This window comes from Zootermopsis nevadensis, unplaced genomic scaffold (assembly GCF_977971745.1).
Source record: "Zootermopsis nevadensis isolate Lab colony 2312 unplaced genomic scaffold, Znev_1.0 Znev_ptg000031l, whole genome shotgun sequence".
Lineage (NCBI taxonomy): Eukaryota > Metazoa > Arthropoda > Insecta > Blattodea > Termopsidae > Zootermopsis > Zootermopsis nevadensis.
This window is the reverse complement of record NW_028259163.1, coordinates 4,390,718-4,407,534: the sequence shown is the minus strand read 5'-3', so window position 1 is coordinate 4,407,534 and position 16,817 is coordinate 4,390,718. Positions and strand designations below refer to the sequence as shown.

At 34.1% G+C, this 16,817-nt stretch overlaps 2 protein-coding genes across 6 annotated transcripts in view; one reads left to right on the top strand and one right to left on the bottom strand.

Annotated features, from left to right (window-relative positions):
• Positions 1-5,956: 5,956 nt before the first annotated feature.
• LOC147872021 (putative glutamate receptor) lies at positions 5,957-7,276 on the bottom strand. Its single transcript, XM_087359349.1, has one exon. It carries the CDS (start codon positions 7,240-7,242, stop codon positions 6,043-6,045), a length of 1,200 nt encoding a protein of 399 aa, XP_087215475.1. The 5' UTR covers positions 7,243-7,276; the 3' UTR covers positions 5,957-6,042.
• Positions 7,277-14,890: 7,614 nt separating this feature from the next.
• Positions 14,891-16,817, top strand: part of LOC110827014 (cholecystokinin receptor-like) — a 212,204-nt gene continuing 210,277 nt past the window's right edge. For 2 of the 5 annotated variants that reach the window (XM_022058228.2, XM_022058227.2), the window contains exon 1: positions 15,067-16,583. In XM_022058228.2, the coding sequence (XP_021913920.2) occupies positions 16,254-16,583 (330 nt within the window). In that variant the 5' untranslated portion in view covers positions 15,067-16,253. The other 3 variants (XM_022058226.2, XM_022058225.2, XM_022058224.2) reach the window with 3 other exon arrangements.

Sequence of the window (16,817 nt, the reverse complement as noted above, 5' to 3'; positions counted from 1 at the left end):
GTTTGCACACGTAAATGGTAGTTGTATTGATTTGTCCATAGGTGGAGTTGGTAACCCCAACTACGCTTCCTCAATTTACTGTAATTTGTATTGTGGTTTTGGGGTGTCGTAAGGGTAAAGTTGTCCCCAGTTTTTGATTGAGCACAACGCACGAAGATGCATTTCGACATGGAAGTATATCTGAATGGCTGTTTCCCTCGAGCCTGGGTGACTACAGGTTGGACAACTGGGGTTTTATCCTTGACAGGTAAAAGATTTAGTCTAGCCTAGCTCCGGGGGCCTACACAACACATTACAGAGTGGCCAATGGATCTGAAATCTGGAAGGTATGTCAGATACTTCTGCTCTATCTCTACTCCCACTGTTAAACTACACTTTCTCTTACATATTGACCATAATTTTTCATTGTGGTGTATTAACATGCTACAATAGTTTTTCAGTGCGTAGTAAAACCATCAAACTGGATTTGTTTTATGGACATAAAGCTGAGTTGAGTTATATCGTTTCCATCATATTCAAGTTCTAATGTTTGTACACGTTTCTACTGTTCACAGATTTCCCATTTACCTTATCACTTGATGTTAATTTGTATTAAAGCACATGTGACAGACCTATTCTGTATTAGTTCGAATTTTAAACATAGATGTCGTAAATGAGGGTCTGTTTATCAATATGTATTTGTGATGTGTTCTATTTTTGTAACACGCATTCAAAGTGCGAAATATAAAAAAAAATGAAATTGCTGTTTCATTTCAAGTATGTAGGCTTACTTATTTGTATCTGTTTAAGTAGCCATCTACATAACATATCCAAATACGACCACACCCACCCCAACTCTCCAAACATAACCTCATCTATCCGCGGTCCTCAGCAGTGAGCATATAGGTAGCGCCTCTATAGGACAACAGGCAAACCAAGACGGACAAATATCGGTAGCTCATTCGGTAATATTAACCCTTTCAATAATGTCGGTAATCATATGTTTCCATATTTCATGCAGTAGAATTGTCCTTGAGACGCTAACAGTACGTTTAGGTGGTTAAGAAATTACCGTCTTTTATAGAACTCGAAAGTTAATTGCACAACATCCTGCTACCAGACCATACTCTGAATCATATGAATCCAATCAAACCGTGTTTCCTCAAGACCCATTTTAATATTATCCTCTACCATTCATTGGTCTTTTAAGTAGACTCCACGCTTCAGGATTTCCAACAATTTTTTTTACACATTGGTCATCTTTCCTATGCGTAAAAAATGCCTAGTTCATCTCATGTACAGTACTGGTATTAAAAACACTTTTGTTATATGTAATGGTTGTGTGTATACACCTTTTGTTTTTGGGATATTCTGTTTCTTGAGAAAATTCTCAGTTGGATATAATCATATGTGTGTGAAAATTGCGTGAATTCTTAGTATTTACTCATAATAAAATTTCCTCCAGGGATACTTTTTTAAATTGGAAATGTTATATTTGTATGAGGAGATTGCGAACTTCGTTTACATACGTCAAGTCAAAAAATACGAAGGCTGTTTGACTTCAGGGCACGTGATATTGGTTTAAAATCAGGAAGTTTGTTCTAATGAACTAGTAACACACGGAAGCAAATTTACCGTATCACAAGCTGACGGATCTTGTAAATATGTGGTACACAGCCCTAGAAGCTAAGTCCTTGCATTTATTTCGCATATTACAACCCTGAGATTTATAAAACCTAACCAATATTCTCTTACAGAAACACGAGGAAAACAAAGATATTGAGTCTGAGTTAGAGTTTTCCTTGACTGGTTGAATAATGATCAAAGTCTTACGCAGGTTCAACGTAAATTACGAGAAGAAAATCTCACACGATTAAGTAAGGTAAAAGAATGGATCAGGTGGAGAGAGTACAAAATAATCGATAACCACCGTGATGAATGTATATGCGTCACTCTGATAAAAAAGTTATTCATCTTATAAAATAACAGTGTAATATTTATGTTTATGTACGTATGTGTTACTGTCATGTTATTGTAAACGATGCCGTGTCAGACTATCAAGGGATTTTCGACCTTATGGGCCGACCGTAAATCCACAGCGTTTTGAAGTTACGTCTACCACTCGTAATGATTCTACTATTTCCAGTTGTTGCTACATAATCTCTGAAACTGATACAATGTCTTCAAATAAGCGAAGATAAAAATAAGCTAGAATGTTATATTAGACGTTCTTTTCTGTGACGGTTCTTATATGTGATTTGTGCATATCAAAAATCCACCCACATTCTTGTCGATACCTGTAGTATCGACCGTTGGTCGATACGTCCTGTATCGACCGTTGGTCGATACTTTTCTATCGCCAGTTATCAATCTGTCTTCCGGATTGATCGATAACAGATGTACATCTGAATTACGTGCTTTTAAGAGTGGTTGTGTGGAAAGTTGACATCTTTTGTAACCGTGTTGTAAAGAAAATGTTACTTATTCCATGTGTTATTACCTCGTACTATGTTAAAGCGTTGCTAAGTAGAGTGAAAGCTGTGATACAAACTTGGTCTAGTGCCATGTTGCTGATCCGTGCACCAACTGTAGACCCAGTCACATCAGACGCAAGATGTCAGCACAGGTAACGTAACTGAGCAAAGTATACATCTGCATTCGTTGCCCATAACCTCACATACCATTTCAGTTAACCACTATATTTTTGAGATCCGTTTTAATATCGTCGTCTCTTGTGTGCCAGTGGTTGACACTGCCGGAAGTTGATAAAATTTAATCTGAAAGTTAATTACTAATCTTTTATGAACATTTACAAAGTTATATTGAATGGAAAATTTGTGTCTGATACAGACTTTTCTGTATAAGGCTGGCGTCTGTTGAAATATGAGTATGTTTGTTAATACGTCACTTTTTCAGTAATTATTCCTTAAATAAGTAATAATATGAGATTGTATATAATTTAATTTAAATTTATTTGTGTATATTTTATTTCTAGGAATAATTTCATGAAAATAGCATTTTAAAAATATTGTACTGAGAAGTTAAGTAATATTCAATTGATGTAAATTTATTTTTGCCAAATACTTTTTCAAGTGTAACCAACTACATCCAGTGATCGAGACCCCATAACAAACATTCCTACGTACTTCTGAAATGCAATTATTAATATGGCCACATTAATCTGTAGCGGAAAACATTCTTTTTTTTAAAATTTGGCTTCCATTGCCACATATTTGCTTCGATGAGCTGGTCAACCACTGGGCACATCACGAAGTTAATTTTTGCCTTTATACTGAAGGGAGTTTTCCATGGAAAAATGATTTATAGATTTATGTCTAGGATAATTATACGGTTGTATGTTTAAAATGTAGGATTTTATTGCTTTATTAAGAGACGTTTGTTCTTGTAATGTGACGAAGACTTCTCTTTTGGAAGATACTAATTCTTTCATGAAAAGGACATTTTCGTTACCCGGGAAATGTGTAGGCGCCCGTTTTAGGAGAAGATCTGTAAAACTGTCCGAAAGAATAAACGTTAAAAAGAAACTCTTTCGTGCAGAAAATGTTCAGCGTGGTCTTTTTTGTCAGAGAAAAGGAAATATCTTCAGTTGAGATTTGCTACGACACAAACTTTAACATTGAAACAAATTATAGTGGGCGGATGAAATGTAGGTAACATCATGTGAAGAGTTTTAATATCTCCTTGAGAATATTTTATATGCTTTTTAATATAAAATTAGCGAGTATTTCACGTGTTTCAGTTTGCCTGATTACACACATGTCCTCCGTGTCGACAGCTTTGTTTTTGTCGAATTTCATGTTTCGCATTTTTGGTTTAGGGTTTTCAACCTGTGACACTCGCGTCGCATACATTTTTGTTGTTGTTGTTGTAACACTGTGTTATCGCAGTGCAGTTTAATGCAGAACGTCAGATGATGGAACTGATAAACAGCTGAAGGTAAAACTCGAAAATCTGAAAACCAGTTTCATATAGCTCGAATACAATATTATAAATTTTAATTAAAGACAACTTAACGTACAAAAAATCTACAAAGTATTTGAAATGATATTATACACTATACACATTTTTAAAAATTTAAAAGCCACTTTAACAATCATTAACTCTGCGTTTTTGTATTGATGGATTTATTACGATTCTCGCCGTAAACAAAGATTAATTCCTTGAACAGTGTTAATTAATTAATCTCTGTATTTTATTTGCTGTACGGACTGAGTTTCTTAAATTATTACGACCTTCGGCTTCAGAGGGTCGATTACTTTTACTTTTATGTTTCACTACGTTACGTGCATTTGTCTCCTATTTCCTCCACTGGAGTGCAGCACGTGTTGAATAAGGCCATAGAAAGGGATTATTGATTTTTGTCTGTAATACACTTTACGACTGTAGAGGAAAATCTATAACTTAAGAGACCGTAATTGGGAAACATGTGTTCTGAATCGAAGTACTTTCACTTTAAATGACATTAAATGTGTTATAAAATGCAAATCCTTGGGTGTTTATTTTTATCACCAATGAGTAAAAGTCGTCTTCTAGGTTTTCATGACTTATAATTCATTAAAAACGCAAATTTCTGTGAAACGTTTGCTCCATTTTATGACAAATATTAATTTTTATAGTGGTAACTGAAAATAATGAATTTTTTTTTAATACTTGCATTGTTCCATACGCTGTATAAATAATCAGGTGAAGAATAAGATGGGTAGAACTTATAGAATGCACGAAGTAGAAATGCATAGTCTGTTAGTACGAAACCTTTAATGTAAAACACCACTTGCGAGACCAAGGAGGAGATGGGTGTATAATATTAAAATAGATGTTAGAAATACAGTGTTTGATAATGATTACTGTAACATGGCTCAGAATAAGGATAATTAATACGATAATAAACATTCAGGAAGAATAATTTCTAGACTACCTGAGCATCTTAAGGGGTTTTTGAAACTTTACGCTAATGATTTACATTACTGGGGTAGGTACGACTGTAATGTTGTATTATGCATATGGAGATATTAAAACATTAAATATGATGTTTTTTGTCTGTGCGAGGAGAAAAATGTGCTTTTAGTCTACTGGAATAATTTTAGAGAAGCCTCTCATAGAATGATAAAGTTCAGTAATATTTTATAAATAAGCAAATCGTGGAAAAACCACAATTACACTTGAATGTAGATGAGCTGGTACTTTAAATGTAAGTTAACATAAATATAATTTTTAATACACCCAGCCTATTTTAATATTTTGTTTAAAACGTGTGAGAAAATATTATTTAATTTGTATTCCATTACCGAAGAATCAATGTTTTTTTTTGAATATTTTTTCCACAGTGGTATATTTTATTTCGTAACATTAAAATATCAATATAATTAAGACCCTTGAAATCTGGAATACAAGATGTTTAAAAATTATACAGCATTTATTGTGACAGTTCGTTCGAAAATATAAATAAATAATAAAGGAACATGCAGAATCATCCTTCTTCTATAAAGAATTCTGTACAAATATATTCGAAATCTATCTTAGTCACCTCATAAAATAGTAAATAAATATTGATTAAAACAAAATAAAATTTCTTAACGAAATATCTAAGGGAACAAATAATTATTCTAACTATAAAAATGATTTTTTTTTCGTTTTTTCTTAAAACAAAGTTTTCTGAAATAATTAGCGTAAAGATACTGATGTGTTATAAACATCTCGCGACTAAAAATAATGAATCAGGCGTGCGAGATGACGTGACGTAACACATCTCGTTTATTAACCTAATAGCTACGAGTAGTGTTCGCTATATGCATTAAACAGTTCCCGAGCTATGACATGTCTATTATAATCTCCTGTCAAATAGACCAACGACGGATGAACGTAGAAAACTCGAGAAAGGAAATAATTATCATATACATAATGGAATTAATCTTATTTTTCTTATTTTAATTTATTTTATTCATTCCATTCCAGTGCGTTTATGTAGAATGTAATTTGCATACCACACAAAGTATTTTCTAAAGAAGATTTATGATACGGATAAAATATTTCTTGTAATTCCATTTAATGCACAGCTTGTTTCCAGCGAGAGATAAATTCTGTTATGAAAGTAATTAAAGAGAGTGCATAACCCAGAAACAAGAAATAAAATGGAGATTGTAAGTGTTCTAGTGTTAATTTAGTGTATTCACCTCCTGGGACACTAAAATCATTTGCCGAAGCCAGAATCGCAATATACTCTACGTTCTTTAGCCAGTACTCTAACAATCCTGCTTCTTTGGTGTTCTGAATAACATTATTTAACTCATCTATCATCGGCAAACCTTTTATTACGGGTATCGATATAATCTGATTAGAAATAACCTCATCGAATTTACATATCAGAGGTTTTCCATTACCATCCATGTACCGTTCGGCTATAACGTACGCCATGTTTAAGGACGAAAATACGAAAGCGAGGTCTCCTTTAAATGCTGTGCGATCCTGACAATATTCAAAAGTAACGCAGTCAATTCTACGCGGATAATGTTTAGATGCCAGGTGTGGTATTTGGACTAGAAGAACTTTGTGTATACCATACGTCATGCCAGAGTTTAAAAGTTCTTTTTCTGAAGATATCTGACTCTGAAGACCAGTGTCGATTAGGTAACTTGTCAAAAATGTCTGGTAGACCGTATTAACCGCCCAACAATACACAACCCACATTAAAAATACGAATCTAATCGAAAATACGTTTGGAGGATTGTTTGGAGCTGATTCTTCGAGGATAACAGCCCAGAAGTTGAGGAAACATTGAACTATTCCTGTATATGCTTCGTTGTCAGGATGAGAAATGTTGTGGATGATTTTAACCACAAGCCACATGAACAAAGAGACTGTAATATAAGAAGACAAGAGTCCTAACCAGAGGTTAGCTTCGAATACCCTCGTAATGCTAGTCCATCGAGGATACCTTTTGGCACAGGGGACAAACCACATCGCTGAATCCATAAAATGAGGTTCCAGACACTCCATATCGTTTAAGATGTGACATCTGTACCAGAAATTGTCTAGGGCGATGTCCGAATATCCTCTGATGATCTCGCCTGTTAAACCGGTCCACGATCCGTTTCCCAAATCGTTTCCCCAGTATCCGTTATCGGCGGGGGGTGGTCTGAATAACAATGACATATTGGTTATTCTAGCCATCTGATGTAAGAGTCTCAGTTCGATTCCCTCTTCGTACTCAATTATACCATATTCCGTCTTCATTCTCATCATCATTGGTGGATATTCAAAAGCAGATACTCGTAACGGACAACCACGAAAGTCTTTTGGTATTTTTGGGGGATACAATGAAGTGTTGAACAAGAAATTACCTTTGCCTTGTAATATCCACCGATCGAGCAGAACAGCGTCTCTGATCTCACCGCATTTGGCGGAAGGTTCATACGGGAACCAGGTGAAAGCATCGAACACAGGAAGGTTCTTTTCATCGACATCAATCTTACCCAGTTTTGTCTTCAGAGCACGTGTTAGGATAACAACGTTAATTACCCTGAATTTCCAAAGCTCTGTGAAAATGTCTTCTAATATTTTAAGTCTGGCTTCTGTAAAATTATTACTCTGCGTCAGTATTATTAAGAATCTTGCTCGTGGATTCCAATCTCTGCTTGTTTTAAGGTTGGTGATTTGAATTCGTATATATTCAGTCACATCTTCGATTTGACCGTAACCTGGTACTAAGATGTAACTTCCGTGTTTTCTGTCTGCGATGTATTTCGTATTGATTTCTTTGTTTGGACGTGTCAGAAGCAGGGACCATCTTTCGGACAGATGAAGATCTGATAAAAATAAGTCCCAAGTTTGCGTATCTATTCCAGATGAATTTTCGTTGAAATGGTTTAGAGTCCTTGAAAAGTTTGTTGAAACGTGATGACACGTGTAGGATTCCGTATTGTCTGATATTACTAAATTGATTCTTGAACTAAAATGTCGTTTAGCGATGTCACTCAGACACCGACACAAATGTCGGTCTATTCCTTCTGATAGACTTACCAGAAGACACTGAAAAACAACACGTAACAGATTCATTTCCTCGATGGATTCAAAGTGTTTTAGTTTTAAACCGCAATTTTAGAACAATGATAATATTGACGATTATGATGATGTTTGTCTTCACAGAGTTGTGGAGTAACTGAACTATTGTAAAACAGTTCATGTTTGTGAAATTGTTACAAGTATTTTTACGTCACGTAATCGTGTATTTAACTCTGATTTTAGATTCTCTTTTTAGTTTATGTGAATGTGTGATTAAAGGCACGAGATGTGCATTTAAACAAATCACAGATATGACGTCTATGTGTTTTTGTTTTATTTATTATGGGAAAATTAGGTCGAAGACAGACTTTGTACTCGAGGTAGAATTAATCATACTTAGATTATTTAACACTTACTTAACGTTAAAAGGATATCGAGACGTTTTGTAGACGTATCAGTACAAAATAAAACAGACGAACAAAGTTAAAAGTGAATAGAATTTGTTGATGGAATTAAATTATACGATATCGAAATGAATTTTGCAGTAGGAGACAATAGGGCGCTGAGATCGAGGTAGATATTGTCCTTTAGACAGACGTATTATTTCTGCCAATGACATTCTTAGATTTTTTTAATTTTATTTGGCAAAAAACCTTGACTGAGGACACTTTTTTCGAAATCAAAAAGCGTTTATATTGATTGTTTATGTTCGGGTCTGTTTTTAGTTATGACGACTTTGTAAATGGCAACTTTAGCTGTTGAGTTAGCACATAAAAATAAATACTTGAATTATCTGGCTTTGTCACTGCAACAAATGACTCGTGAAAATTTTTTTAAGTATATTATTAAAAACGTTTTCTCCTATGAAAAAACTTTCTCTATACTGGAAAGTGTCTAGAATGGTTACTTAATATATATTTATTAGTGTGTTCCTTTGTTGTTTGCTGTTGGTAAATACTATAATAAATGAATTGTCATCATCATCATCGTAGTTATCAAAATTATCGTCACAAGCCTATTTGATTTGATGACAATTTGTTTTAATAGTTAAACTCAAGACGTTACAATGAGTGAAACTTGTAGCTTTGATGGGAAAAAACATACACATTTTGGAATGTTTTTTACGATTCTATTTGAGCACCATTAGCCATAACAGATAAATCCTCCAGTCTTTCTAGTGTCTGTGTTTTATGGTTTCAGTTATTGCATGGAAATGATAGTACTCAATCTTGTTGAACGTTGCTTTGTTTTACGAAAAATTGTCTGTAAAGGGAATTTATTATTGGTCACGAACGTACGTGTTCTGTGATGGTATTGTCGCGACCTTTTAATAAGAATTGATGAATAACAGAAATTAGTTACGATGAAGCCTATTAAAATTATTACAGAATTCCGCGAAAACTAGTGACGTCCTGAAAACGAAGATGGTTTTATTTTTTTTTTCATTTTAATTCCGAATGTATTTAAATTTTAGTATCATAGACTTAAAACTGATGAATTTAAAAATTTACAGGTTCGAAATTTTAACTTGCTATTCTGATTAACGGATTTAAATTTTATATCGTGCTTTGAAATAGAAAAAAGAATCTTTACTGCCAAAGTCCCTCTTAATTCGTTATGATAATTGTCACGTCTTGTTAGGCACTGAATATCTCTTTAGTCGATATATAGTCGTTAAATAATTTCTGTTAAAATTCTTAATTAGGGGTTACAGATGTAATGACGTGTTTGGTTAAGCATACTAAAGAAAGCGCTCTTGAAAGTATGCTTTAAATTACGTGTTTAAGCTATTCAGACATGCGTATTTTTCAAGACAAGTTCAAATTATTATTATTATTATTATTATTATTATTCCAATAATCAGTGAAAATTATAGAATTTGGAATTGACATATGCATACCTATGCGTGGAGTTTAAATAGTTAACAACGTGATCAAGAGATGGCTCTGAGATGTTTAAATGGTTAACATCAGGATCAAGAGATGGCGCTGAGGTGTCATGTGTAGATTACGTTTTTACATCCACCAGCAGTTGCTTATGTACAGTATTTATTATGTTTGGTTATTAATCAGCTGTCGTTTTTAATCGAGGATTTCGTTAGACGTAATCATATAATAAATCTTTTGAAAAGGGGGCAGTCACTTAAGAAATTCCGCAGCTGGTATGGATTCCAAAGATTTAATATTGTGTCCGTAAGAGCCCTCCATCGGTAATATCCATAATCAGTTGAATCCAGCTCACATTGTCTTAAACCTTCTACTTCTAGGTTTTCCAAGTGGCGTCTTCTTTTCAGGTTTTTTATTACAAACGTCCAAATTTGTTTCTAATCTTTCTGTGCGTGCTAATTATCCTTTGTTTTGTCACAAATATTTGGTATGTTCCTTCTTTATATTTAACTTATACAAGAAAGTATTTTAGTATTCTCGTCTCAGACTCACCCAATCTGTTGCCGCCTTGAGGTAAGAAATTTTGACGTCATATTTTCAAAATGTATCAGTAGCTTTAGTCGCGAAGTTACTGAAATTTTTTGGCTTTAGTAAGGATGTTTAGAAAGAAGGTCCCCAAAAAATTAAATGAAAATTGTCTACACTTGATCCCCTATTGAAATTCTCGTCCTAGTCATAAACAAACGTTATGGAAAGACCAGCGCAGACGATGCAGGCGGCATGTTCCTCCCGAAAACGTCGTATAAAAATTCACATGGTCCATAAACTCATAAAATTACATTTCAACGCCGGAAATATACACCGTGTTATTCCGAAACGTCGGTAACAACCAGAAATCATAACGGTTTAACAATTCACAATACCACATAAGCTCTTAATATAGAGACAGCAGTTTTTCAAAAATTTTCGTATACAATCATATTACACGGCGTAATAACCCAGGATATTTTACTTCAACCATGAAAATTGAGGCAGCATGTTACTCTAAAACTTTGGTTTCAAACCGGAAACCGGCAGACCACATATTATTGACCTCTTTTCGGCATTAAAAATTACGTTGTCGGTGACGAAATGTTGTACAGAATAAGATAAGTGTACTATTAAACATCCTGTCTGCTTTCCTTAAACCCATTCATAAGCCTGGGTACCTTGAAACTAATAGTTTAATACCCCTGGAGATCTTCCCAACGACTTATAGATCGAGCCAAACAGTGGTCTGTCAACTTAGAAGTTCCCACAAAGCTCCTCTGTGCATTCATCTCATACAGAAGATAAATCCCTTGTGTTCGTCTTGTCAACTTGATCTGATTTCACCCATCTCCTTACTTGCGTAATTATCTTTGAGGATTTAACGCCTAAGATTGTGCATGGGAATCTTATTATATAAATCAAGACGTCAGAGGCTTTAAAATAATACAGCCCCACGAAACAATTTAATCCTAACAGTGGCAATGTAAAAATTGCGAATAATTTATCCCGCCATAATTATTTAAATTCTAATATATAATAGTGTAGTGTAATCGTAATATATTAACTAATAAACCCAGCTGAATTGTTGTGAGCCCTTAGTGAGAGATCAGCTAGTTAAGAAATTACCCACCTTCCATCGAACCCAAATGTTCATTACCATGCTTACAAAAGCCAGATTAATCTAATCAGGTCCTTAAGACATACGCTGTGTCTCCTATCATGAAGACAAGTTAGTTACGTGGTATATAACGATAATGGACGTATTTGTTTATGAATCGTGTTTTTATTTATTCTTTAAATGGTTTACAGTATTTTTCAGGGGGTCTGTTAAGTTAAAAATGAAAATTAATTTTTGTTTATGTAAGACAGAGCATGGGTAATCATCACTCTAGAATATTAGACACTGTGTACACGTGAATCTTATTTGTTATCCGCGGTTTGATTTTAACATCATGAGAAGTATCAGTATTCTATCCGTGGCAACGACAAAAGCTGTCGCGTAGGTCCAATAATTTCTACCAAAAATGCCTTGTTCACACATGATATTTGAGTATAAATTTATGATCAGAATTGTATATTGCATTTTTATTAATACTTAATTGAATGCCAGTTATCTTTGGTGTAATAGATTTTAATGAACACAGATAAGTAACATTTAGCAAGAGATAAGTAAGTTTTTATCACGTTCCAATACAAGTTTTAGGTAGAAAAGTGCTTGATAAGATTTGAATCTTACGCGGCGTCCTAATGAAAATGTCCTCTCATGCGATCAAACGTTTACGTATGTAATTAAAATCCAACGTTTTTTTTTAAACTGTCTCTGTCTTCATCGTCAGGGTACAAGTCCCAGAAGACTTTGTTGAGGAAATGAAGTGTTTAGTTTCAAATTACGACGTTACATCACTGTGCTTGAAAGTCACGTGTCAGATAATGCAAATACGTGTTGATCTGTTTGTATAATGACAAAGCTAATAAACGTATGAATTATTAATTGAAACCGGCTTAATGCTAAGTCGACATATAACTCCACGAATGAGAGGCCTTGAGCTAGTAAAAGTCAGGTATTAGCAACAGTTGATTTGTGTTAATACGTTAAATAATACGCAATTTTGTATTTATTCATTAACTTTTACATGTCTTAACTCTTACGACAGGTTTTCTAAATTAATTCTTAACTGTCGTTTAAACCAGACAGGTCACGTTTAATCCGCTCCAGAATATCTGGATTATTCTGTACATCAAGAGAATAGAAAACAAAAATTAGTATCATGATAGCTATGCACAGGCTATATAACTGAAGAGATACATTTATTGTGAGGATTTGGGTTCTCAGTGATTCATAAATTACACAACAGTACGTCAGAACGAGTATAAACAATTGTCTCCTACGTTTAAAAAATATCATAAGATCTAAGAGAATATGTGAGTATAATATTAAAATGGATATTTTAAAATTAATATTATGGTGGTAGATTTTGATTTAACTGTCTCAAGATAGGGACCAGTGACGAGATCTTGTGGTCACGATAACGAAGTTTCGTGTTACATAAAAGGCGAAAATGTATCGATTATTGTATCGGCAATTAGAAGTCGAATTCTAACATAATCGACAGAAAATGATCGATACCTTATCGATATAAAGCTATGGAAAATACGCTTAGCATACAGACACCTCAATCCCTCGCTACTATACGTTCAAGGTGTAGAGAATCTTAGTTGTTGTTTATGTAATCGATATGAAGGTCATATCGCGTCCTCGATAATCTGTCACATGACTCGAATGCCTACAAGTGTAAAGTAGAGACTTACAATTTCTAAGAAGCGTCGGTGTTGCAGGGTTCTGTAATATCCGATTTCGATCGCCGCTGTATGAAATTTCAAGGTCACAAAAGATAGTGGCCGACGGAAGATAAAATAGCCACTAAAATCAGCAAAATTCTATTAACACTTTGTCTCGGATGTCTGTCCGTAGCTTGGGGGAGCGCCTAACGAATTTAAACAAAATTTGATATTGGTAAGTTTCACTAAAACATGTCATTACATCGCAATTTTGGTTAAAATCAGACAAAGATGATGAGTTGTTTGTATGAGAGGTTGTGGTGAATAAAGACCCAGAGAAATCCAATGTAATTTACAGAATTTAGCTCTCAAATTATGACGAAAGATTACTCCGACAGATGCCACCATAGGCACCGTCAAAGCATCGTTTGCATTTTTGGCTTCCGGAGTCGAGACTGTCAGAACGTAAATTTTATTTTCCTGATGGACATTCGATTTTATATGAATAGACAGATTACGTTCAGGAATATGCATTGTCACATACCTTGGGTGGGGAAAAGGAAATGTAAAGTGTTTGGATTGGCTACAATTCTGAAGACCTTGAGATTAATTCAAGGGAATTCAAAGTATTTTGTGAGGGCGTGGCCATGATTAAATTCCTTCTCGATTTGACTTAAAGGCGTTATTTTTTTTACTGAGGTTTATACATCGTCCCAATTGTAAAAAAAAATTATGATCGCGACCTTGGAACGTCTGGTTAAACAGGTCTTGTGACGTAATAACTGTAGATGGCGGACCGTAATAAAAAACTTTTGTTCACTTGGTAATTATCAGCCAATCTGCGACCTGAACTAAGGGAGGGTAATTCGTTTGTCAGAATTCAGTGTAAGTTACTTCTTGCTAGAAGCATTATATAATACCTCATTAAAGATGTGTTTAAAAGAAATGAATGACATTTCTGTCCTTGCGTTCTTGATTAAAAATTAAAAATTATTACACATTCGATTACGTGAAACTAAGTCTAGATAATGTTAAGTGTTGTGAGATTTAAAATTCTCACAGCGTCGGTTATAAAGATGGTTTGTTTTCCGGGATATCGCATCGTGTAGTCTGTTAGAAGTTCACCGACGTTTCAGAGGTCACTGCTAGCCTCCATCATCATTGAAATTTAATATGTGAACATTTCAGCTAAATCCCGAATAAGAAATAAAGTGAAAATCAGTTTATGACTCGCTGGACTATGCGGATAGATATATAAGTGAGAAGTTAAACGTTTCATTTCGGTATATTTTAGCTACGAAAGCTATGATTTAAAAACTAGTTATTGAAGTATTAGTCGGCTGGGGTTGTATCTTGTAATGTCACAAAACGTGTTTGAGGTAGGAAGCACTTCTGAAACGTCGGTAAACTTCTACCAGGCTATACGACGCAACAACTCAAAATAAAGTCGTCTTTAATGTATATTTTATTTTGTAATATTTTATTTGTGGGTTTAGTAAATCTCTTAGAATGTGGAACAGAGTTAGAATAATATTCACAGAGAATTTTTATTCTGTTATTGTGTTTTCAAAAGTCATATCGTAAATTAAACTTGGTAACCAAAAATTGTAGCGTCATTTTACGTTCCCAGTTGACTGGAGCGTTCGAGCGGATTGGGGGAGAATGTTGCTGTGTGTGTGTCGTCTGCTAGCCCAGAGTCAGTCTTCGCTCGTAGCTCGTACGTGTAGCAAGGTCGCAGTTAGAGCGATGTTAACCTCGACTAGCAACCGATATCATCGCGTCATAAAGTGCTCATGCGCAAAACGCTGGCCCATCGTCGAATATATAATTAGTCTAAAAAAAACAACTGAAACGTTACAGGTTTGGTGATACTAATTAATGATTTTTGTTTTCGAACTTTAATTATTTATCTGTGAATTACGTATCTCTATTGAAATTCGAATGAAACAATTGTTAGATCAGTTTGAATATTTCGCGTACTGGAATAATGTCAGTTTGACAATAAGTGAAGTGGTAAATTCACAATCGTAAAGGATTTTAACCTCAAAAACAGAAGAGAATTTATCTCATGAATATGTTTCAATTTTGATTGAGTTTAATTTTAAACTGTTTTTTGGTAGTTATAAATTTATCAGTGACAATTTGGTTACATCGGTTTAATGGTTCTGTAACCACAATTATATTTCGCTTTCAGAAATTATGACGCGATATAATAGACGCTGTGATGCGAATCGGAAATGTGACATTGCAAATTTTAGACAGATGTGAAGTCGATTGTTTAATATCGATTGTTTAATGTCGATTGTATTCTTTTATGTGTTCAGTCGAAAACTTTATCGTGATAAATGAATAATCTGGACAGTTTTAAATCCAACATGTTTACGGTCTGGAGAATCGATGTTGTTCTAAATTAATGAAGTGAATGGACGTTGACAATTCACTTCATTGTCTTAATTTACTTCGACAAATATACCTGGTTATAGATAGCGATTTTGTGAAATATCGTGTGTGTTTATTCTGTGTGTGTGTATATGTAGTCAATACTAGAGAAGCAATTTGACATGTTTAAACGCGGGAAGAGGCTTTAGAATATTACGAACATTGACAAATTATCAACGAAAATTTGTTTTGAAGATGGTCAGGTTCTGTTTGAAATTTCAAATAGTGCCGTTTATGAACTTTTTCGTACAATATGCTTCATAGTTTTTTTAAGACAGGAAAACATTAATTTTTATTTTGCTTAGTGATGTGTTGGTATAATGATGCTTTTAGGTTCAGAAGTTTACGTAGGACTTGAGTGTATTTAAATGAATCTTTAAAGAAACGAAATATTATCCACACATATAATCAGAAAATACTTTAGTGACTTTTTAAAATAATTTTCGTGGTACTTTATTTAAAGTAATATCAAATATAATAAAAAAATACGTCCGTGGTCTACCTCAGAACAATTTCGTTCAGTATCAATACCTTTTACGTACAGTTGTGTCACCGATTTGTGGTTTAAAATTACGTAAAATTATTATATGTTCTCTTTTCCCAACGTTATGTTACCTTGAAATGGAAGTGATGAATGATAATAGTATTGAACTGATGGACAGTGACTTCAACGTAAGTTACGATAATTCCAGTGTGTTTTGGGGTGGATTTATCGCTGCTACGTCTTACCCCCTGTTTACAATTACGGGTGGTAGTGTTGGTGGTATAACAAATATAAGTAATGTAAGTGTTGGAGGTTCGAATAGAGTAAGTGTTTTTGAAAGTGACCTAATTATACCCCTGTACGTCGTAATATTTGTGTTGTCCATCGTTGGAAATTCGCTTGTACTGGTCACCCTTGCCCAAAACAAGAGGATGAGGACAGTTACAAATGTCTACTTACTTAATCTGGTGAGTTTTCATTTTTGATAAGTCTGTGTGTGTGTGTGAGTGTATGTGTGTTATTTTCTCTGTTGAGGGCTGATACAAAATACTCTCGTATTTAATTCTGTTACACCATGTTAGTATTAATAATTCAATTAAATTAATTTATTTAAGTTCTTGACAACAGCCAAATAAGGCCAATAATAGCCAAGCACTAAACCAGAATACAGGATAAAATATAATAAATAATTAAATTCAATC